The sequence below is a fragment of the Dromaius novaehollandiae genome, chromosome 3 (genome assembly GCF_036370855.1).
Source record: "Dromaius novaehollandiae isolate bDroNov1 chromosome 3, bDroNov1.hap1, whole genome shotgun sequence".
NCBI classification, from domain to species: domain Eukaryota; kingdom Metazoa; phylum Chordata; class Aves; order Casuariiformes; family Dromaiidae; genus Dromaius; species Dromaius novaehollandiae.
Window position 1 is genome coordinate 117,747,535 of NC_088100.1, and position 23,827 is coordinate 117,771,361.

General features: G+C 38.5%; 1 protein-coding gene across 7 annotated transcripts in view; it reads left to right on the forward strand.

The window, feature by feature from the left end:
- Positions 1-23,827, forward strand: part of LCLAT1 (lysocardiolipin acyltransferase 1) — a 123,396-nt gene that overhangs the window by 39,620 nt on the left and 59,949 nt on the right. For 6 of the 7 annotated variants that reach the window (XM_026094749.2, XM_026094750.2, XM_064509920.1 and 3 more), the window contains 3 exons: positions 3,892-4,060; positions 7,182-7,380; positions 19,922-20,068. In XM_026094749.2, coding sequence (XP_025950534.1) covers positions 3,896-4,060; positions 7,182-7,380; positions 19,922-20,068 — 511 coding nt within the window. In that variant the 5' untranslated portion in view covers positions 3,892-3,895. Of the gene's footprint in view, positions 1-3,891; positions 4,061-6,693; positions 6,768-7,181; positions 7,381-19,921; positions 20,069-23,827 lie in introns of those variants that run through there. The other variant, XM_064509921.1, reaches the window with a different exon arrangement.

Consider the following 23,827-nt stretch of genomic DNA (forward strand, 5'->3'; position numbering starts at 1 on the left):
TTAGATCATTTTATAAGTTCTCATTAACTACACCTTTCCCTCCAGGATTATTTGGTCACTTTTTTTTATCATGCTTTGAAGTTCCAAGCATATATTTTTTGCATTGCTTTGTAACCATTACTTCTCTTGTTGAATACATAAACTAGAGTAGGAATAGCGGATTTATATATGTATAACTATACTTTGATTCCTAGCTAGGTGTTTAAGGGACTGAGAGGTGCAAAGGGATGCTGTTACAGCCTGTTCACTATTATCCCGGGTAGTAGGTGTCTGGGTACTCCTCAGCTAACTGCAGCCGTGATAAACTGAGTACAGCAGGACTTGTGGCAGCGTTGGGATGGCACCATGCACAGCCTCTCCTGGCCTGGTAGGGCTCATTGGCTGAGTCTTACTGCCAGTCCTGCACGCGTCCCTTGGTGGCGTTTGGGAGGGCGCGGTTGTGTGCCGCTGCTCCCCAGCCCAAACTCGCTGGGTGTTGCAGTGGGGGGAGAGTCAGGAGGGCACGTGGCCGTGGTGCTGCACCCACCTGGTCTAGCGGACGTGTCAGACCCAGCCTGGCTCTGCAGCCTCCTCTCTCCCTGCTCGAAGCACAGGCAGAGCGATGCTCTCGCTGACCTGCGTGCCGGCTCTGGGCACGTGCTGTCGGCAGCCAGCACACGCAGGACCTTGTGGGGTGAATACCCATCCGGCGCTGATGGTCACAAGGAGAATAGATGCATGTGTTTCCCTGCCGACATGTGTAGGCAGATACATTTAAAATCATGTACCCTGTTGTCCAGGCTGTGATTCTGTCACGTGAAGCCACAAACAAAAATAAATGAGTTGAGTGTGTGGGCAGTTCCACCTTGTTGCTAAAATGATCCCGCGGAGCACTAAATGCAGGAGGCCAGCTGAAGGGTTATTTTCTGCTGGTGAGGTCTTCAGCCTACCGCAGGTTTCTCGTTTTGCAGTTTGGCTTGCATTTGTAAGAGGGAGTTGTTTTTCTGATTCTCCTACCTATTTGCATGGGATGTGCTTTATTGTGATGAATGTAATACTCAGAATGACAAGAGTATCTATTCTAGATATATACACGTGTAAAGACGTGCATACATGTATGGTTATATGGAAAGCAATAAGCAAAATTTATGGGATGTGTCACATTTTAAGTGTGACTGTGAGAGGGATAGATGGCATCGATTAAAAGCACCCTGAATATCGTTCGTGTCTAGATATAAACACTGCAGTGTTTAACCTACTGGAACGTAGTATCACTTACATATGTATATACTGTAATCTTGAACAAAATGCTTCTGGGGTGCAGGCTGAAGAAGAGAAACTTTTGAGCTTTCTAAGGTCTTTGCCATAGCTCAGATACCTTCATCTAGGGGAAAAAAAGAGTTTACAAGACAATCTTCTGTGGAAAATGCAGAAGACTTTTTTTTTTTTTTTTTTAATATTTCGCTCTGTTCTGTAACTTGAGGGAAGGGCAGATGTAAATCCAAAAGCTCAGCCTGTAACTAGCTTGTGAAGATGGCTTTCCCAAGCCATCTTGCCACCCGAAGCACAGTTCCCAACCAGGAAGAGCTGTGTGGGCAGGGATGAGGAGCAGCGCCTGGCAGCGTCTGCTGTCACTTACCCTGGGTTACTGGGGATGCTGGAGCGTAGCGTTTTGACCTGGGCAGACTGCCTCCGCGATGTCGCCCAGAGCCGGGGCGCCTGGCGGATGTCATGTTGCCTGACGTGGCGACCAGCGGCTCTGAGCAGCCATGGGAAGAACCAGAGCTGCTGGCTATAGCTGAACAAACTGCTCTGTTTCCCTTTGTGGGATTTACGTGTCTGAAAGCTGTCGTTAGATGTTTCCAGTTGCTTTGCTTCGTTTGTGCCTCAGAAAAATTCACATTCCTGATTAGATCAAGCACATTGAATTTTAATACCCTGTAGTCCCTTTTGCAGGCCTCAGCTGCTGACAGGTTGGGAGAAGTTCTTTTCTTCCAGCTCTGCTGCAATTAATGCTTTTTTCCCCTTCCTTTTGTTTCTGTCCTTTGGCTTTTTTGTTTTGTCCTCTGCTACCTTTATTTAAGACTTTCCCCATGCAGGTTAGCAGGAGCAAATACCAGAATGCGTATGGAGCATTGCTTCTTCAGGGCAGTGCTCCTCAAGCATCCTTCCAAATCTTAAAATTGATCCTACTTAGTGTGTGCACATGTGGCCAGTTGGTTAGTTAGCTCCTGGTGTTGGCCAGAAAGGGAGGACTCTGCACTTCAGGATGTAAATAACATGTATTTGTTTGAATTCAAACTTGGGTGTATTAAAATCTTTCTGGCATAACTATCAGCAAACTTTTGCATTTAGTGGTTTTTTTTTGTTTTTTTGGGTTTTTTTGTTTTTTTTTTTGTTTTTTTTTAACTATGCTGGAGAATTCAGGCTAAATACAGCTTTCTGTATCCTTCTTACATTTAAAAAAAACCCCAACTTTTGTGGCCTCTTCTCTTGCCCTTTCTCTAAATACGTATGGTTTCGGACATTGTTTAAACCCATAAGTATACCAAAATCAAGTTACTTTCCTGTTACTTGTCAGCCTGAAGCAGCAGAAGCAAGGACATGTGCTAGCAACACTGCCACTGCCGTTTCTTGACCTTTGAATGCTTTGCTGTGCGACCTTTATTGCTATGGACTATGACACAAAAACACACTTGAGATAAATCATGTATGTTACAGTACACAAGGCTTAATGGATTACTTTTCCATTGCTCATTTTAAAATTAAAAACACCAGCTTCCTGTTTTTCTTGTCCTGAAGTTCTGTCTATCTGAGCTCTTACAATTTCTAAAATAGCCTGTCAAAAGAGGAATTCAGCAAAGTGACTGAAAAGTGACTTCTACTTAAGCTTTTATTTTATAAACAATTGCTTGAGACCTAAATAGCTGGAAACAGTCTATTTTTAGGCTCTAATTTAGAGAATTGATATTTCCACATTTGCTTTGTCATAGCTGGTAGTAGTCGCTAAATTGTAAAAGCTTGTAGCCATTACAAATGCTTGGAGGATTGCTGTGAGTGTTCTGCCATAATGCATTAAGAAGCTCTATGCGTTGTACATTTTAATTTATAATAAAGAGGTCTAGCTGATACTACAGATACTGAAATATTTCAAGTCTAGACTACTGTCCTAAAAACCAAAGGCTGGATTTTGGTGGAATACACTGGAAAATAACTGATAAGGACAGTTGAAGTACAACAGAGTTCAAAAAATCCCGAATTCTCCAAGCCAGAGCGAGCTGGGAAGTTTCTGAGGCCGCTTGCTTGTCCTCTTGTGATGAAAAGGGAAATGGTGCTGGAAACAGCTGGGCACATTCTTCTAAATGTCATGCAAGGTGTGAATGGTCCTGCAGGAGGGCACGTGCAGTCCTTGCAAGATGGGGAAGAAAAGTTCCCGGAGCGCTGCGCTTAGGAGGAAGAAACACAGTGGAGAAATGGAAAAGCAAAGTTTCTTATCTTCAGAAAATGCTGACATTAGTACTTTACCAAAGTCAGAGATAATAGATGAAAAGTTTAATGTAGGAGGTGCTCTTTTATATAGCTCTTCTGTAGCTTTGTGTTATAAAAATAACTTTCTGAAGATTTTAGAATGGAAATACATATTGTAATACGTGGAGGAAATTATGATGTAGCTGGTACTTTCATGATCCCTTTAATGTCCCAATGTGCCTTACAAATTACCATGCTTATATAGTTGTTCTCTAACTGCTGCTTGTAAGGTGAATATTTTGGTTACTTTTACTTGTCTTCATGCACTGGTAACCATGAGGACAAAGGAGGAATATTACTTCCTGCTGAACCTATGGATTTGAAGAGCTCTTTAATTACTTGTGGCTTATCTCTATCTAACATAACGCCAACTTTCTTTTTCAGAGCCATGGTGTCATGGAAAGGGATATACTTTCTACTTGCACTATTCTTGGGAAGCTTTTTTGGAAGTATTTTCATGCTCAGTCCGTTTCTACCTTTGATGCTTATCTCACCGGCCTGGTATCGCTGGATCACTGATTGCGTTGTGGCCACTTGGCTCACACTCCCAGTGGTAAGTTGCAGTTTGAGCCAAGCTGTCGCAGCTCTGAGTTATCCTAGGACTTAGTTTGCTTGCTAACACTTAGGTTTTTTTTTTTAAAAAAAGATTTTTATGCTTTTGTTTAGTAGACTCTAACGTTCTTTCTTTCCATGGAGACTTTCAGTTTTAGCTCGGTGTTGCTGAACATCTGTGTGCCTGTCTGCAGTCCCCCTCTTCTCCCACAATTTAATTTATGTGTTAGCTAATGTCACATCTTAATTGTAATCCTGAAAAGGCCTTTTTATGGCATCTTCATCCAATGTCAGTTGTATGCTGATCAGAGGAGGGTGGGTGAGGCACTAGTAAGCAGGAGTTTTGGTTTTTTGGTTTTTGTTTATTGTGTTTTTAATAGCAGCATTTCCTAATTGAGTTGTCTTAGAAATGCCTCCTTTTTACTGTGCTCCATCCATCTGATTAAGAAAATTATTCACTGTGTGGTATGTTGTTGCTGACCTTCACTTAATCCTCTTAAAATTTAGTCCTTGTAGTTGAATTAGAGACATGATTTCGGGACAAGAAGAAGAACTTCCTGTAGAGGCGAAGTCTTCCTCATTTGTACTGCATCATTATTATAGCTATAGCAGTCTGGAAATGGACAACAAAGCTTTTCTCTGAATTACTCCTCAGGAAAGTTGGTACGAATGGGATCTAGCTGTCTGTTCGTGTGTAGTTCTCTAAAAATCAAGAGACTTTGTTCTTTTTAGGTCTTTTAAAGATTTGCTTATTTTTCCTGTAGTAAAGTGCTATATTGATGCTCAGAAATATGTACCTTCTGATACATAAATAATTTTGGTTTTCTCTGTTTTAAAGAGATCTGAGCTGTCTTTTTGTCCTTTGCACCGTTACTAAATGCAGTGAAATTAAGAGGGAAGAAATAATTACCAGGAAAGAGAATATAGGGATCATTATTTCTTGCCATGATGAAATTTAGCTGAGTACTGACAGTGTCAGAAGATTGACACTTTCTCTGTTTGTCTCTTGAGTTTTCTAAAATTGCAAACTCTCCCGAATGGGATACTGGCCTTTTATTTGATTAGCTGCCTGGCTTTATAACTTTGGATCATTACAACTACTTTGTGGTAAATTTTGCAGTCCAGAAGTTTGATTTCAGTCTACACTGGGACTAAATCAAAATAATTTGAATATTTTTCTGAAAAGGAATCCATCTTAAAAGAAACTCAAGGCTTTAGTTGAAAAAAAACAAAAAACAAAAAACAAGGGTCGGTGTGGTTTTTCACCCAACCTTTCTCAGTCTCAGATCTTGTCTGAGTTAGTTTTCCATCCTAACACACTCCATTCTTGGTCAGGAAAAGCAGGGACTTGTGTCTCCAAAGGATAAACTAATGTGGACCAGTGGGACTCCCAAGAGGGAAGCTGTGCCTCTGTAGATTTAAGAAACTGCTATCTTCCTCACTCCTCTGACGCATGTTATTTCCCTTGTAGCAGAGTCAGAAGGATGGGGTTAGTAGTTGGGTCCTTAACTGCTTCAGTTTATAGTCTGTCTTGTTCTAGCATTTAGGGTATAGAACAGGAGATCTGTTTGCTGATATGTTTAACTATTAAAGATGTAGTAAGATTCTTACTAAACTATCCAAAAATCAGCCTCTTTTCTGAAGTGAAGAAAAATCTATTGCGTTTTGAGCTATATGACCTGCTTTTGCAGTGGTTCATGGTTATTCTTGATCAGCTACGCTTTTGCCAGAATTGGAGTGAGCTGGATTATTAGCAGCATTAATATTTGGCACATATAATGCTTTTCATTCTGAGATCTCAAGTAATGTGCAGTTGTGGGATTGTCATTCCCATTTAATAGGTGACTTAGCTTGAATGAGAAATTTCTGTTCTTTAAGGTTCTGTGGCACAGAGGTGGCAGAAGGATGAGCAGAGCAGAAAATTCTTCTGCTTCCTGGGGCTCTTTTTAAAATGTCTAGACCTTGCTCTTTTTCTGTATTTTCCTAGGGGGAGAAAGGAGAAGAGAAGTTAAGGGGGAAATCCTAGATGCTTACATTTTCTGTTTCAAGGCCAAAGGTTAAGTTTACCCCTCTAGACGTTTGTCAGACCATCACATTTTGGTCCTTTATTCTTCTGTGCTAACGGGTTGGGTATAGCTGTCATAACTTTAGGGCCCCAAGTCATACCTTCAGGTAATTTTTGTTGTCTGCCCCTCTTTCCTGGGATTTTGTACCTTTCCACTGTGTTCTAGACTAGGTATTAAATGGTGCCAGGCACTACCATTCAGTTGTCCCTATTTTCCTTCTGATAAACCACCTGCCCGTAGTTTATAACTTGACCCGTAAGAGCAACGTAGTGAGTGAAACAAGAAACATGTTTTATATGTGAGCTTCTAATACCACTGGCTATTTCCATCTAGGCCAAGTGGAGAAAGCTGTTTGCTCTGCCTCCTTTTTGCATCCTTCCAAGTTGAAGGCTTAGTTCCTGCATCATGAAGGCACTTCTTAGATGTGTATCAGCATTTGGTGGTGGGGGAGGCCCGGACTTCAAGATAGCTCTGTAGACTTGTGCAGACATGGGTGTGTATCAGTGCTATATTCAAGCTTGTCTGGGATTTCTCCCTCTCAGCTGCTCTTTCTCTATTTATATTCTAGCCATTTTTGCAGGTAGAAGTTAAGCACAAATGTGTTGACCCTTTGGACCCAGGCAGACAGCAGAGCAGCTTCAGGTATCTTCCCAGCACTAACGATACTGAGCCATAGATGATTTGCACAGCCAGTTTTTTCTTTCCATAGTTTTTACCCAGCAAGTTACAATCCATACTGATTCCCATATTTTTATTCATGCCTGATAGTGTTCTGGAAAAAATGAGGGAAGTTAAGTTTCATGCTGGACACTTTGGTCATAAAAAAAGATTCTTAAGAAGTGCCATTTAATTGTTGTTTCCTCTTTCATTAAAGGAAACAGCTGGCTGTTATTGTGGAAAAGCTGGCTTTTTTATTAGAAAACAATGAGAAGTTTGTTTACCAGTGACAATGTGTGTGAATAAATGAAATGATAGCATTGAAATTAATTTTTATTGCTAATGGGCTGTTGCTTCTCTTCTGGGAGTGAAGTCATTATACTTAAGTATTATTTCTAGGCGTTGCTGGAGATGGTGTTTGGTGCCAAGGTGGTTGTCACTGGTGATGGATTTGTTCCTGGAGAAAGGAGTGTCATTATCATGAACCATCGCACACGAATGGACTGGATGTTCCTGTGGAACTGCCTGCTGCGATACAGCTACCTCAGACTTGAAAAAATCTGTCTCAAATCCAGTCTCAAAAGCATTCCAGGATTCGGTAGGTCACTAAACGCTTTAATTGAGAAAGAAAATGTGTTAAAAAAATTATCTTGTTAAAATTATTTTTATATATATATATAATATATAAATATATGAAATACTAAAATATTTTAAAAATTATCTTTATCTTTAACATCCTGTTAAATGACCTAGGTTTAAATACTCTTTCATTATTTACAAAAAAAGCTTATGTAAAATATATATGGCATATTGAGAAGTTAACCCATAAGTCTCCCAGAGGACACCTAGACTGCACAGAAAGATATTACATATGCTGTTGTTGCTTACATAACCATATAGCTTCTTTACTTACTGAAAGTATTTTTCAAAATTATGAAAAACAATTTTAAAAGTCTTTTTGAATTCTCTTTCAACGCTATGTTTTTAGTGCTTTTTAACCCCTTGCTGCAAACACTCTCCTCAGGCTTCTTTCTTCATTATCTGGTTTATACTATTGAGGAGGTTGGGGGGCAGGAAAAAAAAAGCCGTGTACACAATTGCAAAGGTGATAGTTCATTTTAATAATTGTAGTTTTAAACTGAACTTGGTTATATGCTGTACAGGATATGAAATTATCAGTATTTATAGTGATGTAGGCTGAGAACAGATCTGAGTCCCTCGTACGCAGAGAAACCATTTCAGACAGGCCAAAAATTGTTGCACAAATGGTTTCTGAATAAATAGGCATACTTATTTGATATAAGAGCATCGCTTCGCATTTTGTTTATCTCTTAGATTTATTTGCTGTTTTATACAAAACTAGCTTGGGCAGGATCTGCATCAACTTTATGATGTCGAAAGAGTAACCTTATTTATGGTTCTCTTTTGTCAGGCCATTTATCTAAATAGATAATTTTGGCAGGATTCCATAAGGAGGAACTCTCATATTGTTGTGCTGTTATTGCATTCACTTGCTTGGAGTTTTATTCCTCTAAATAAGAGTTGCAACTGGGTATGGTATTTTTTTTGCTAATATTCAAACGTTGTGGTCAGTTTTGCTTGAACAAAGACATCTCTTCTAAAGTTGCAGGAAATCAGAAAATATGTATTTAGATAAACGTTTTCTCTTCATAATGCAGCAAACATGTTTTGGAATCTTCGAAACAGCTGCATATGTAATCTTTAAAGAGATGTTGGAAGATGGAATCTAGGAGTATGGTCTGGAGGATTCATAGGTTAGTCTCTTCCTAAGTAGCTTGTATTTTTGTAACAAAACATTTTTGTGTATGCTTGGTAGTATTAGAATGCCCTAAATAAAAATTGAAGGTCAGCTTCAGAAGCTTGGATGTTACATAGGCTCAGCAAAATTTTGTTCCCGAAAGGGAGTCGAGGGTTGTTTAAAAGCTGATTTTTTTCAACCCCCACTTCAGTGCATAAACTTAGCATGTATAATAGATTTGAGTGGGTTCAGGCAGATACAGCTGTGGCAGGTTACTGTTACCAGCCCCTAATGACATTCTTGCTCGTGGTCTGAGACAGTAGCTTAAGCCACTAATGAAATCCTGGGCTCATACTTGGCAGCGTGGACTGTGATGGTAGAGGTGGCACAGGCAGGCTTTTACTTCTGTTGTTTCTGTTACAGGATGGCAATTTCTGGCAGTGAAGTGGAGCGAGTGCCTGAATCTGTAATGTTATAAACCGCTATAGTTACATATGCCAGATCCCTAAATATCCTCTAAAATATATGGGGTTTGGGTACTTAGATTGCAATGTCATGTGTTATAGCTTATTTTTAATAGCATGAGATTAACAGTTTACTAATTACAGGAAAGGAATTTGGTTAAACTGTGTCCTTAAGCCAAGCTGTCATTTGGTGGTCTTAAAATTGTGAATGATCAGCTTCTCTTCTACCACAGGGTATCTAAAAAGAGGGTTTAGAAACACAAGCCTCCTTGTTTAGTCAGCCTGCATCTGAGTGCCAGAACCTTGCAAAAATAAAATATTCTGTATAGCCTCGTGATTATGGGACAGTTGGAAAGCGAGACTCTTGGCTTAAATGAAGATGGACAGAGGAAAATTTCATTTTGAATCCATTTGAAGTTCAATGGGGCAGTAACATGGTGGGAAATAGTGTCCAAAGAGGATAACCCTGAGTCTAATCAGGAAGGGCAGAATTTCTCCTACTTGTCTCTAATGGCCCTGCTGTGTTTTGTGATAGACCTTTAGCAGATGTTTGCAGGATTTTACTGTTGTTTGTTAAACAGTCCTGAGGTTTTTACATAAAAGCTTTGTCTATTTTATAAACTTCTAAAGGCCAGAAGATAACTTGAAAATCAGCTGGACAGTTATTGTTACTTTATATGTTGATCACTAGAGTATAATATTTCTGGAAATTAGAACAACTACTTTCATAATGTCTTGCAGTTTCATATTTTCATATATTTATATGAATCCCTTGTAGCTGATCAAATGTATGGGAAGCAGAAATATTGACATATTGGCTACATGTAGCTTCTAATAAACCTTTACGTAATGGTTAATCTTGCTTCGAGTTTGAGAAAAATATTAGATGAATTTACAGCCTTAATTTCTCTGATCCTTTGAAGGACATTTTTTCAAGTATTTCATTTAAAGTTATGTGTAATAAAAGATTTAAAATGCAACTCTTTCATTTCCATGTTTCTGAATACCTTGCAGGTATTAAGCATTGTACCTATGTTGTCATAAGTACTATCCTGGTTGTGTAAAGATAGGTCTGCGAGAGATTATACTGATCCATGTGGTATGGTAGGGGAAGGGCAAAGCTTGGGGTGGTAATAGCTCCAGAGTCCTTGTCACCTTCTTTACAGGTGAAAAGCATAAGGGTATAACACTACGTATTGCAAACAGGTGATTATTTTCAATTTAGATATAAATAAAATCACAGGAGACAGTGCCTCAATGAGAAGCATTGAGTCACTTATCTAGTTCCTATGTTATTAATTCTTAGCATTTCAGCACATCAGAAAACTTTTAAATTGATTAAGGACGAGCCTTAAAACAAAAAACCCCCAAACCAGATGGTCCTTTCTTCCTGAAGTCATAGCTTTGGCATCACGAATTGTGCGCAGTACAGTTTTCAAAAAGCAGTATTAAATTTCAGTAATCTCAGTTTCAAAAATAATCTTGCAGCATTTCAGTACAACTTGCCAAAGCCAGAGTCTCAAGAGAGCCCTGCTCTGCTCTTTAGCTGTTGCTGTAGTTTCTCCTGTGACACCGTCCGAACCCCCCAGGCCCTTCTGCAGGGTCAGGTTTTGAGGAGAATTTCTCATGTCACTGACAGTTTCCTGTGTAGTCAGACCAGATAGGACTTCTCTAAAGCACTTGTAATAGCCATGTACTGCTTATATTCTCACCTGTTCTCAATTAAAAATGAATAGTGTAGGAAGTGATACAGATTATTATGCAATTGTATTTGGCATATGCTACAGGATACAAACTTCTGTGTTAGGTACCAAGGAGAATACGCACTAGTGTCTGATGTCTGATTTTCTAATGCCTAGAAGTTAGTTGCATCTTTTTTATTTTTCCGTTGAAAGTTTCATTTAGAAAAGTCTTGTCTCGGTATGAACCAGTAGGATTTCACTGGAAATAGCAATGTATTTTAATAATTGACAATTTATGTGTTAATTGTTTTAAACAGGGTTTTAATAACTGATGGGCTTGCAGTAATACCTGGATTTTAGGGAGGTAGTTGAGTTTCAACACCTATCTGAAAAATAAATTAAAATGTGGGTTTAATTTGAGAATTCTCAGAAGAAGGGAGGGGAAATGAGAGAGGGTAACCAAAGGAGTTAGCGTCAGTGTACGGCTGCTACATGAGATAATATTCAAACTAGTTTTGCCTAATGCAGATGGAAAAGATAAATAGCACAGCAGTTCAGCTTACAAATGTGAACTAGGTAGGTGCTGCAAGCACTGTGGATGGACGTGTCTTTAAAGACTTGCCATTTTGAAGAAGGCTCTCTGAAACTGCTGAAACCTGGGAATTATGATTGGAGCTGTCTGGGAAGGGGAAAGTAGGGTGGGAACAAGTCGGGAAAGGACAAGGTGATAAAAGGCAAAAGAGAATAAGCAAAACTAGAGTAATTAGGGGCAAAGTTAACTGAGTAAACCGTGCAAATGTGTTGACCTTTGTATTCAAGGTATTGTATCGCTTGCACTGCTCTTAAAGACAGCAAGATGTAGGAGCTGCCTAGTTGGTTTTTCACTTGAGTGCTCGCTGGAGTGCTTTGAGCTCTCCAAAGCTCAGCTCCAGTTTGGCCCTCCTTGTGTTAAGTGCTGCGGGGAAGAAAAAGGGCTACCGATCTGCTTCAGCACTGGCCTTCGCCCCGCCAATATTTTACCGCATGTCAGTTGATCCATTATAGCTGTCCGTGTGGGCAAGCTTAGCCTGAAGCAAATTTAAAGTAATTTGAGTCATCTTAGTTTTCAATGAAGCAGGGCAAAACAACTCAAATTATCCTGCGTTTGCCATGGGCTAAGAGCATGCACACCAACAGTTATGATGTATCAGCTACCTTGAAGTAAAATATTGGTGTAGCTCAGCCTAGAAAATTTTACCACTTAACTCAGTTGGCTCAGTACAGTTAAAGCAGCAACTGGGGGGAATCTGTATGCATTTATAGTGGCCTGAAAGCACTTCTGCTACCGCTGCTTCTGTAGGTAGGGATATAAATACTGCTGCATTAAGTGTCTTTGTTCAGGGTATAGTTGGATCTGCATTAACATTCCTATCAATAGAGTATATTGGTTTCTAGGATAGCGTATGTCTCAAGTATCTTTGTTATGATAAAATAGGCTGAAATAGGAGTTTTGAGGCGCTGTGACATTTTGTCTTCTAGCAATTCAATTATGAGCTGCCAGACTTAATTACCTTAGAGCTGTTATCCTAGATGATTTTTAAAGTGGAAGTTGAAAAATATGCTCTATAATGGAAAGCACAATTGTTATTGTAACATTTGTTTGTGGTGAAGGCAGATATGCCAGACTTTCTTGAAAAAGAACTTCTATTAGTTTTAAATATGTGTGAGGGGAGGATTTTACTTTGAAGCAAAAGACAGCTAATTTGCCTGTAACTGTATGTGTTGTTTTGTGGAAAAATAGACTGTTTTCCAGCTTGGCTCTTTTCTTTGTTGGATTCTCCAGAAAAGACATAGGCAGATTTTTAGATGTATACCACAGGAATTCTCCAGTCTCTGTCAGAAAAAGAATATACTGTAACCTACCTTCCATGAAAGGTTTCCTTATCCTTTCTATATAATTAGGACTCCAGTCTCTCTCCGTCGCCCTCGCCTCTCCAAAAAACACATCGAAAGCCTGAGATCAAATGCTAACCGTTTTCCCCATTTCACAAATGACAAGTGATGAAGAGGGTAGTTACTTTGTCCAAGCTCACGTAACAAATACAGCATAATTAGGACTGTGTATTTTCCTAACATAAGTTCCTCTGCTTTTATCACTGTATTATGCTGCATCCGTAGGGTGCACATCTTCAGGCCGAGTTACTTGGGAGTAAGGGTTTTCTCTGCCCTCTTTGCACAGCTCTGCTGGCCGTGTCCTGGCGTGCCTCAACCTGAGTCTCTCCTGTAGGGACTGTGGGGCAAAGGTGCAGCCAGACACATGAATGCTTTCCCACTGCCTCTTTAGGCAGCGAGTCCCCAGTCTTTTTTTTACTCTGCTTTCACAGTCCTCCCAGGAGGCAATGGTGCATCCGAAGAGGAAGCAGAGCAAGCCAAAGGAAGAGCTGTTGAGCTGTAAAGAGAAAGATTGGGGTCTCGCCATTTCTGACTTGCACTGAAGATGATGCATCCATGTGAGAGGCTTGCACTATCTCTTCCAGATATATTTATTCGGGTCTTTTCATTTGTCTGCTCTTCCCTAGGATATAACAACTGCAGGTTGTTTCCTTTCCACCTCTGGAGATTCTGGAATGACATTGGTTTTTCAGATAGGTATAGGACAAGACTCATCGTTTTTAATACTTAAGTTTTCATACACTGTTTCATTGTGTTAATGTGTTTTAAAATGCAACTTTCCTGCTATCCTAGAGGTTTAAACTTTTGCTTTAGTTGGCTTTGGTTCTAAGTCATGCTGCGTGATCCTGAGTTTACACTGTATGTCAGATCAAATTTTAAGTCATATTTTAAGATTGATTTTATATTGAATAGGGTTTATGTTTTTGTAACAGCATTTGTAGCATGCTAGTGCAAAGATTTTATGTAAGGAACGCTAATACAGTGCTAGGCCTATAAGTTATGTGATGTTCCTATTAGATAAAAATGATATAATTTAGGAAGCAAGGAATTAATATCTGAGTATAAAGTGTCCAAATAAGATCTTTGTGATCCATGATTAAGGCAAATATTGAAAGAAGCCTTTCCATGGGTATGGTATGCCTCTGCTTGGGTGTTTTATATACACATACGATAATACTACTGTCACAATCTTTTCCTATATACTTTCACACATTTTTGTGTGTGAATTGGCTGAGAGATACCTGTTCTTCAATAGAGTGTCTTTCTGGAAGGTCTCACAGTTAAATTTTTGCAATTAAGACGTAGGCTACTGAATCTGGCAGCTTTCTGGCGCTTTGTGGCTTTGTCTCCCTGAGAAGTAAATCTTGTATTATAAATATTGTTTGAAGCTTCTGATTATATTATATATAAATACCAAGTTAAAGCAGAGGTTTCTAATAGCACATGCTGTATTTTCCCACAAGAGGAAAGGGAATATAGAAAGTGTTAATATGTGAATGTGACTTACCTATATATAAAAATTAGAGTTTTTTGGTACTTAAGCAAATGGACAATAACTAAGGGGAAGTCAAAAGTAAAGCTGACCAGAGCAAAATCAGAGTCGTCTTCTTAAGCTGCCCAAAAATTCAGTGTTCTTAACATTGCTGCTTGTTCACTTAAACTGTTTTGGTAAGAAAAAAGTTTGTTTCACATACATGGGAAAAGATGGCTACTCTGTCCAAGTAAAAAGTAGACTATGCTGTATATACATGTGTAAAACATGTAGTCCAAACAAACTGAATGTGACCGTAAGAATAATTTAAAGGCTGATACAGGTTAAAGTGGTAATCTGAGTCTGAAAGGGCAAGGAAATAGTGAAAGCATACAGGTGTCAAATAGACACCTTACAAGATCGAATCAGCTGCTTCGCTGTAAAATTAGGGGTGCTACTGTCAATCTGCATTTATTCATTTTCATTTCTCAGCTAGTTGTTTAGTGATAATTTGCTGAAGGAATGGACCAGATTAGATAGTAGTAGTTCAATTCAATATACCCCTATTAACTACATTGTTAGAGATGAGCACGGTAAAAAAAACATTAGCTGGGAGCAGGGACTGTGCTTTACAAGTTTATTTCAAGGAGCATTTCTTTAATTATATTCCTAGTTTATGTGCTTAAACCATTGCATTAAATTTTTTAAATATTTTATTTTTAATTTGATTTGGGTAGTTAGACATGAAACTATCCAGAAGAAGAAACAGTAAAATGACTAATTTGAATTGACTTTTCAAAAATCTATTTAGCAGTCTGTGCTGATCAGATCTTGAAGTGTGTACCTAGTAACTTTAACTCGTGTCATGTGCTAACATCTTTTCGATATCTACAAATCTTTAAAATAAAGAGTATTCAGCATTGCCTGATAGTTGCCTTGTAAATATTTTACGCAGTGAGACATCTTGAATAACAAGCTGTTAATGGACACAATTATACTGTATGCGGAGGGATCACGTGCTTCCAAATGATTTCCCGTATTAAGTCTAGACATCTGTTGCCCGGTTGCATCAAGAGCCCTGATCCGGACCCGGTCCCTGCTGAGTACAGGCACACAGAATAATGCCTTTATTTTTGACCTAGTGAATTTTTGGTGTGAAAAAACAGTGACTAACAAAGTAGAAGAAAAAGAGGGAGGATGAATGAGTATAATAAGGAGACCCCATGGTTAGGCCTTTTAGTTTGCCACTTGTTTTTGTAGTTCTGAATCGATTATCAGTTTTGTTTTGTTTTTTTTAGTGGTTTAGTATTGTTAGCTATTCTGTTACTTTGCTATACAAAATGCACAGATACCAGTTTTTTTTGATGTGTGTATACTTGCTTTCAGTATCAGCCATAATGTTTCTATAATAGAGATGTAGACATTTTTTCAGAAAGCAATTATATTTTATTCTGAGATACATACAGAAATGTACATAAAACTGTGGTACAAAACCAAATAAAGGCTTTTTGCACAACTCATCTCTTTCTCCCTTCTGTTCACTGCCACCTCTATCCTTACTACCTGCTTATTCCCAAATTATCTTTGCAATGAAAACAAGCTTAAGAAATTTCAGCTTGAAGTATAATTTTCTTCTGAAGCATTTTGGGATGGGGAAATCGAAGTGCAGGGTTTTAGAATGTAAAAAGTCTTAAGCTTGCAGCTAACATTTTTAATGCAGTGCTGCAAATACTCAAACTGCATAGGCTATAATTTGCTTTATCCCCAAGGCAGCGAGGGAATTCTTACGTACATCACATTTCTCTAGTTCAGTAACAGGCTTTCCTTTTTGTCTAAGTGTTGTATTCTCTGTGTACAATTTTGTCTTGATAAAAGGCCTTGAAGTGTGGAATACCTACCATTAATGTGTATGTGTTACTTGAGAAATGAAGCTGTATTGTTGATCTTTTCAGCTCCAAAAAGTTGGGTCAGCATGGCTAGCTACTCTATCCAATAAGTTTGTGCTGATAGCTGTTTTCAAAATCTGAACAAGAGTTGTGCACTCTGATGCTTTTGTATACTTTTTCAAGTAATGCTAGGCATCAGAAATGTCAGGTCTTACAAAAAGACTACTTTAGGAAGGAAATGGTGTTGTATTGCTATGATTTCTTTAGCTTCAATGTTTCTTTGCTCTCCATGTTTTCCTAATTAACAATTTCTCAAGAATCATCAAGACAGCCTTTTTTTCCCAAGCAAGTAAATGCTGTCTTTTTTTTTCTTTTTTCTTTTTTCTTTTTTCTTTATTTTTTTTTGACTGGGAAAATTCCCCTTGCCCAGCAGCTTTCAGAAGACCAAAAACACTGTGCAAAAGAGCAAAATGTAATTATTTTTGCTGGACAATATGTGGACCTAAATAATAATTAAGTGAATAGCATGTCTCACTGCAGGCTGCGGATGAGAAGGTACTTTCTTCTGCTGCTGATTTGTAAATGTTGCTGATGAGCAGAAGCTTTCGCTTTGCCCATTGCCTTATTGAATTCCTCCTGTTTCTCTATCCGTTCCCATTTGGATCCTACGTCATGCCTCAGACTTTTTATGTATTGTTTTTTCAGCAGCACAGTACAGACACGCTTTAGCGTGGAAAGCAGCGAGAGAGCCTGGTTTTGCTTTGTCTGCTTAAAGTCATGTTATCCGCATGCCTCTGCTGGGTTTCCTCTGTGGTTTGAGATCTAGTGGAATGGTTAGACCTGCAAGCAGCAGGCATTTGCTGCTGTCGAGGTATGGACTCAGATTTTGGCTCAAGGTGGTAATTCGCATTTGTGTTGCCTTCCACTGGAAGCCTTAAAGCCGAACAAATGGGGAAGGTTCTTCCACTTTCACTGATGGCAGAACTGTTTGGCTCAGTCTGCTGCGCTAGGGTAAGCGAGGAAGAAAACCTGGGCTCCTTACAGTTAGCTGACTGACTGTTGGGTCATCTCTTCTTATTTGAGCAGTCAGGACTATTTTATCTCATCAGATAGACTTCAAAATAGAAAAATTCTTCCTGAACACTGGATGTTACGAATTAGAAAGGTTATAAAATCAAACCTATTGTTTATTCAAAACCTGAATACTTCCCAACTCCCTTCCCTCTCTTTTTTTATTCTTCCTCCTCCCCAGCACCCTGCTGTCCTTACATTACTGCCGTTGTTTGATTTTGTGTAGCCTATGTGTAGTGTTACCGTTTAGGATAGGAACGGAAAACTACTGCATGTATCCCCTGCTTCAAGGTAATTTAGGCAGGTAAAATAATGGTGATAAAAACAGCAGCTTCCTTAGTAGATCAGGGTGTTTTGTAGCTTGATGTTTGCAGTGCTATCAAAGAAGGATCACAAGAAAGAGTTTATTATGCAAGCTTCCATCTAATGTAAGGCCTTGTGCTGCCTTCAGAAAAGTCGTGAAGAGAGTGGAATCTGGAAATAAGGGTTTTTTCAGTGCTTATGGACTAGTGTAGACCAAGATCTTCCTAAGGAGCTGCTGAACTGGTAAAGTGCCAGCAGGCTTCCACGTGAGCGTTCGTTTTACTTCTAGTTCCCCTTCCTCCCACCTACCCCCTCTGCTGCAGTGAGACCTCAAGGTTCAATAACTGAGGCCTGATGAATTTATTTCAAAACTCAGTGTGATACAAACTAATGGAATGGTTTGGCACAGAACAGTTTTTACATAAACTAATTTAATAATAATTAATAAACTAATTTAGAGTACTTAAAACATATAAAAGTTTTAGGCTGTGAGATAAGAATGAGTGGAAAACACCAGAACCATGGCAGAGCTTTCCTGATATCTAGGTATTTTCTACTCAGTCCCATTGAGTTTGCTATGTCCTCAGAGTTGTAAATACAGAGATTTTTGTTTCTGCTTAGAGGTCTTTTTTCCTTTGCCATCCTTATTTTTAAGAATTTGATTTCAGATGAGGTATCTTCTAGAGCAACCAAATGGAATGGCTTTGGCACCGTTTGGGTCTGAAAAGGTGTTATTTTTATGCTAACAGAACGTCAAGTATGAAGATGAAGCCTGGAATGGTTCAGTTTAAAATGTTGGGTTTGCGTAGTTGAGGTATTAAAGGTATTGTAACAATAGGATGTGGTTAAATGCCAGAACAGAGCATGGTTAAATTATGTGAACTGTTTTTCAGTTCCTTTAAAACTGACCTTTTAATTTTTCCTCCAAATGACTTGTTTAAACTTTTATATCAGTTGACTGATAGCCTTTACTAATAAAGCTGTACTGATACTTCTCGACACTGCAGATATAGCTGCATGATATGTGCATATAAAAACTTTGTGGTCAAAGTTTTGTTTTATTTGCAGAGAGTTTTTAACGAATGTAGTGTACAAATTCTAAAAGATTTGCTGAGACTGCATTTTGAGTGTTTCTTTCTTAAATCATATGACTGATGTAAATATTCAGTTATCGGAATATCATGATCTGGATATCTTAGACTCATTTAGGTCCAGATCACCAAAACCATGTTAGTTATGCATGCTCCATCTGTTTGCTTGATTTAAAAATAAAAAGTATCCACCCCACAATATAGTTGACAAATCTTTAACAATACGATCAGTGTTTCTATCCAGTATAGGAGAGATTACACAGCTTGATTAATATTATCCAGGCTGACTTACTTATGAAATTGATATAAAAATTGGTGACTTTTGTAAGTGATTTTCTAGCATGTACTCCTTGCAACTGATTGCCAAGAACAGAGCAGGAGTCCCCGTAAAGATGAGTTGAAATAAAGTGCAAGAACAACATGATTTAAGTCACCAGCAAAGTAAAAACAGACTTTGAAAATGGCGATGAGTGAGTAAGACAACGGGAAACTGATGTTTTCTCGCTGACGTGGAAAATCTATCTGCAGGTTTTCTGATGCGATACAGACTAGCCAAGTACGGTGATAAGTGAGTGTCACACCTACCTCTGAGCCTAGTTTAAGACAGGAGCATCGTAGGCATCTGGTGAAGCCGGAGCCCTGATTTTTTTTTTTGTCCTGCTGTCTGAACTAGTGGACAGAGCTTCCAGTATCATATGAGACGGCATATGTAACTGTGCAAAAAAAGACAGGAATGTTGGTTAAAAATCATGGTGCGTGACCCCTGAGCTGTAGACTTTAAATATTACTGCATCGATCGTATTTATTTAAATGCATTATATTGTCAGTACAATGTTAAGCTGTGAATCTTCGCAATTGTTCCAGAATTTGTGTATGAACAAAAGGATATACTTAACATTTTTCTGTAATCAAGTGTAAAAAACAACTTCATGAAAATTGTACATTATACATAATAAAGCCCTTGAAGCAATGCATATTTTCTACACAACACGTAGTTTACATGTACTTCTGAGGGCAACTATCCATATATATAATGCAGCTCTCTTTTATCCCACAGTGCATTTCTGAGACGTTTATCCATAAGGGCAGACTTGTCCCTTGAGCAAATCAGTGTTGCAGTGATTAAGGATGTTATACCAAGAGCCATGGTTTTAAATACTTCAGATCATTTCATGAAAGCACTGGCCGTATTCTTGCTCTCTAGAAAGCTTTACTAATTCTGGTAACTTGAGTTTTGCAAAACTGTAGCCATTTCAAATTTGTTTAGATTCTACATTCTTCGCTTCCTGTCCAAAAATTCTTTTACAAAGTTACCAAATGCTCTTAAATCAGAGGTGAAGACAGTTGAGCAGTAAATAAAATGTTCTGTCCAACACAATTTATTGTTCTGTCCAACACAATTTATTGTATCCATTTTGGAATAATAGTCATATGCAAGTATCAGAATGAAATATTACTAAAGGTGTATTTTTAACTTTAGGCTGGGCGATGCAGGTTGCTGCGTTTGTTTTCATTCAGAGAAAGTGGGAAGATGACAAGAGTCATTTTGAAAAAATGCTGGATTATTTCTGTGACATTCGTGAACGCCTACAGCTCCTCATCTTTCCTGAAGGAACTGATCTCACAGGTAGGTTACACTTGTCTTCTCTTGGAATGAGCAAGAGGGCATCTTTTTCTTCGTGAAAATGGTTCAGAAAAGTCCAACACAGCAGCAAGACTGGATTCTCATGAACAGTAGAAACTGTGGTTAATAATCAAATGTGCTAATATTTTTGAGAGGCACAAGCATAATTTCATTCAGAGGTTTAACCAGTCTTCCTGAACTAAACAGTTGTGTTTCAGAAGAATCGAGTGATTGAAATAGCTTCATGTTGGTTGGTGTTGTGTGAGTGCCGTGTACATCGTATAGAAGGACGCAGGTTCCAAGGCCTGTAATAAACCACTTGTATGTTCCTGTTTACTGTGATAGGGGTGAATAGTGCAAAATCATTTCAGAACTATGGGAGAGTGATGGAAGATAAGAGCTAATGATTTCATTTTATTTCGTGCTTAATGTTTTAAGGGGAGAAAATGGGGATACTTGTTCCTTAGGCCATGTAAACAGTCTGTTTCTGTCTCTAAAAGATAAAGTAGTTTGCCCAAACTAATGTCAAAATTATTATAATACTAAATTTAGTATTGTAGTTTGGAGTTAGGAGTAAGGGATTGGCTTAATTCTTAACAAATTATCTGCTTTAATACTGGTATGACATCTAGTAGCAAGCTGCTAATCAGTGTTGAAGAAGAGTCAAGTGCCAATAAAAGAAAGCATTTTATGAATGTTCTGCAGTTCTTCATGCCTGCAGCATGATTTGATAAGCACCATAAATAGAAAATACATTACAATTAGACTTTTACCTTTTAGCTTAAAGATTTTCACTATATTTTGCTTTTCAAATTTTGTCAAATCATACTTTATTGCAGTGTCAGATCAGTAAATACTAGATACAGTATAAAAATAATTAATGTATGCTATCTTCTCTACTGTATTCAGGATATCTGTAAAAAATGGGTAAGTACGGTATTCAGATGCTAGGGAGCTGTCATCGCCTGATCAGCCTTCTAAAAGGAGGATAGCTTTATTTAACATTTGTGGACTGCTTTACATGACATCTCTTGTTGAATTAGTTATTTTGTATCTAAAATTAGCAAGGAGGGCAGAAATTGTTATCTCACTTTTAAATTTTTTTTGCTTTGAATTCATGAACAACTGTTCTCTGCTAGCTCAGAATTATGAGATGAAATCCTAATTTATTAATAGAGTCAGGAGGCTCCTTCCTAGGTCACACTCACTTTCTGAACAGATGTTTCCAGCCCAAGGTCGTTGGAAAAATCAGTGCATTCACAATTTATTCCATTAATTATTTACACCTTCTAAACCCTCCCAGTATTCCTCAGAGACAACAGATTTTAAAGAACTGAAGTTCTGTACTGTAGTTTAAAGACAGAGGAATCGGTTGAGAACTGAGACCCCAACAGTGTGTGAACCCTCGCGCTGCTTACTTCATTCTGTTAGCTCCAAAAGCAGCAGGAAGGATGCTCTCAACCCGAATGCTGAATTCATTAAGGAAGCGGAGGGCATCTCTCCACTGTTGTAACTGGTACAGAGAACATAGCCTAAATTTAAGTATATGTTGTTGGTACCATCAACTGAGAGATTCATGCAGGCAAGCCTCTTCACTTAATGTTAAAAATTCCTTGGATAGCATTTCTGAACACAGATTTTTGACAAATATTTTTGAAGATGTTTCTGTTGTTCTGATTTTTCCTTCCTCATACATATGTAAAGTACTCTTTAACCTTACAGCATCAAATGGATGTCAGCACTTTGCTTACCATGCTGTTCTTGAAGTTGGTTTAAACCACCATATATTGGTGGTATTGCTGAAAGAAACAATCTTGTACCTCCTTGCCTGAGTGCTGGTGCAAGAGTTTGATCTCATGAAAAATCAGATCAAGAAACCGACCTAGATTAAAGCTAGTAGTTGTAGGTTTAAACATGATTATTTCCCCTAATTCACCGAGCAGTTACACAAATGCATGTGTAGCAAAGGGAGGAAGCAGCGCAGTGGAAAGGAACCGAGGGACGGGTGGAGATGACAGAGCACTGCTTCCTCGGGTAGCTGTGCTGGTGTCTGACATTTCAGACTGTCCGGTGTGGAGCATTTTAACTTTCATGTCAGTACTTAATGCCACCTTGATACTACATTTGTGAATAATAAGATGTATAGAGACAAGCAGGCATGCTCCCCTCCTTTTTTTCTATCCAACTAAACAGCTATCCCTATCTAATTGTCTTTATAGGAAACAGTAGCTCACACATGTTAAAATATTATAGGAGACAGGGCAAAACCCTTTTGTAAGCTAATCCTGATCAGGCAATAAGTTTGTAGTGTATAATGGAACATAATGTAATTTGTGTAACATTTTGAAAAATAATTTTCAGAAAACTGTTGTGCTGCTGACGTATTAGGACTGATTGCAACCTCATGGTCTGTCTTTTAGAATAAGAAATAAATCATGGTTTTGTGCTGAATGGTCACTCAGTATCCCAGGGAGCATAGAGGCAAAAAGAGAGGCAAGAGATCTTGTTTTCTGACCAAATTCAAACACTGCTTATTACTTCTGATAACAAATTTCTTTTGGTGCTTAAAATTGAAAATAATACTCCATATATACTTCACTGCAAAAAAATTTGCTATGTAACCCTCTGCTGCTATCATTTTTTAGCCTCTCAGTGGCCACATTACAAGGATAGATACATTTACTCCTCTTTATGAGAAATTACATAATGTTTTCAGGTATTCTAGAATGGATGATGTCACATAAATATAAAGCATGGTTATATTAATACATGGGCCGCTGCCTGACTTAAAGTTCGTAAAGTACTTTGCAGTCAAAGGTGCCATATAAATATATTTTAAAACTAGTAATGTCATGAACCCTGAGCAGTGTATTTACAGACTGTATCTATAGGGTCTGAGGTAATAATTGTGTAGGTTGGTCATCATCTCACTCTAAAATACTTGAAGCAAAAAGCATCCAAGTATTTTACTACAATTGCTTAAAAAGAACCTCCAGCAGATAAACATATAGTCAGCCTTTCTGAAGCTCTGAAGAAAACAAAGCAAGCGTAAGTCCAGTTCTCCTGGGAAACTAGAATATAATCTGCCATGTTTCTCATTCTCTTGTTTTTTTGGTGTTCCTTAAAAGACACTTTCTAGGAATTATTTTGAAAGCAGTTAACAAAAAAAGGTTGCCGTATTCCTCAGGGACTGTTAAAGTCTCATTGCCCGTAGGTTTGTGTCTGCATCCCTCTACACGGACTCTCTTTCACTCCAGTTGCTCCTTCTTCCTTCCAGCCGTGTGACATTCCCTCTCCAAATCTTTATTGCTACTGTCTGGGCAAGAGGCTACATGCTGTGCTGAATGACCTAACAGAGCAAATACGTGGAATCTGTGCCAGCTTTTCCCTTAATTATGATTTCTCCTATTGGAGGCCCTGCCTTTACTTAGCCATTAGTTTTTCTAAAGCTCCTGCAGGGCTTAATTATCCTTGAATCTCTTCCCTTTGACAAACTTTGTTTGCAGGTGGCATTGGTTCAAAAGTTAAAGGGGGCAGGTGGACTGTGTGACTGCACAGACCCTTTTTCCTTAAGGAACAGCTAAAAAACAAATAGAAAATCTTGGTAAGGTCCAGATCTTAGCAGGAGAGTTGAACCAATGTAGCTATTACGCTCTTTATGCAAATCTCTGATAGATGAATAAATTAGAATATTTTATTAAAGAGAGATTTCTGGAGCGCTCATTTATTTCTTCAACTGTCTGGCACCAGTATCATAGGAGA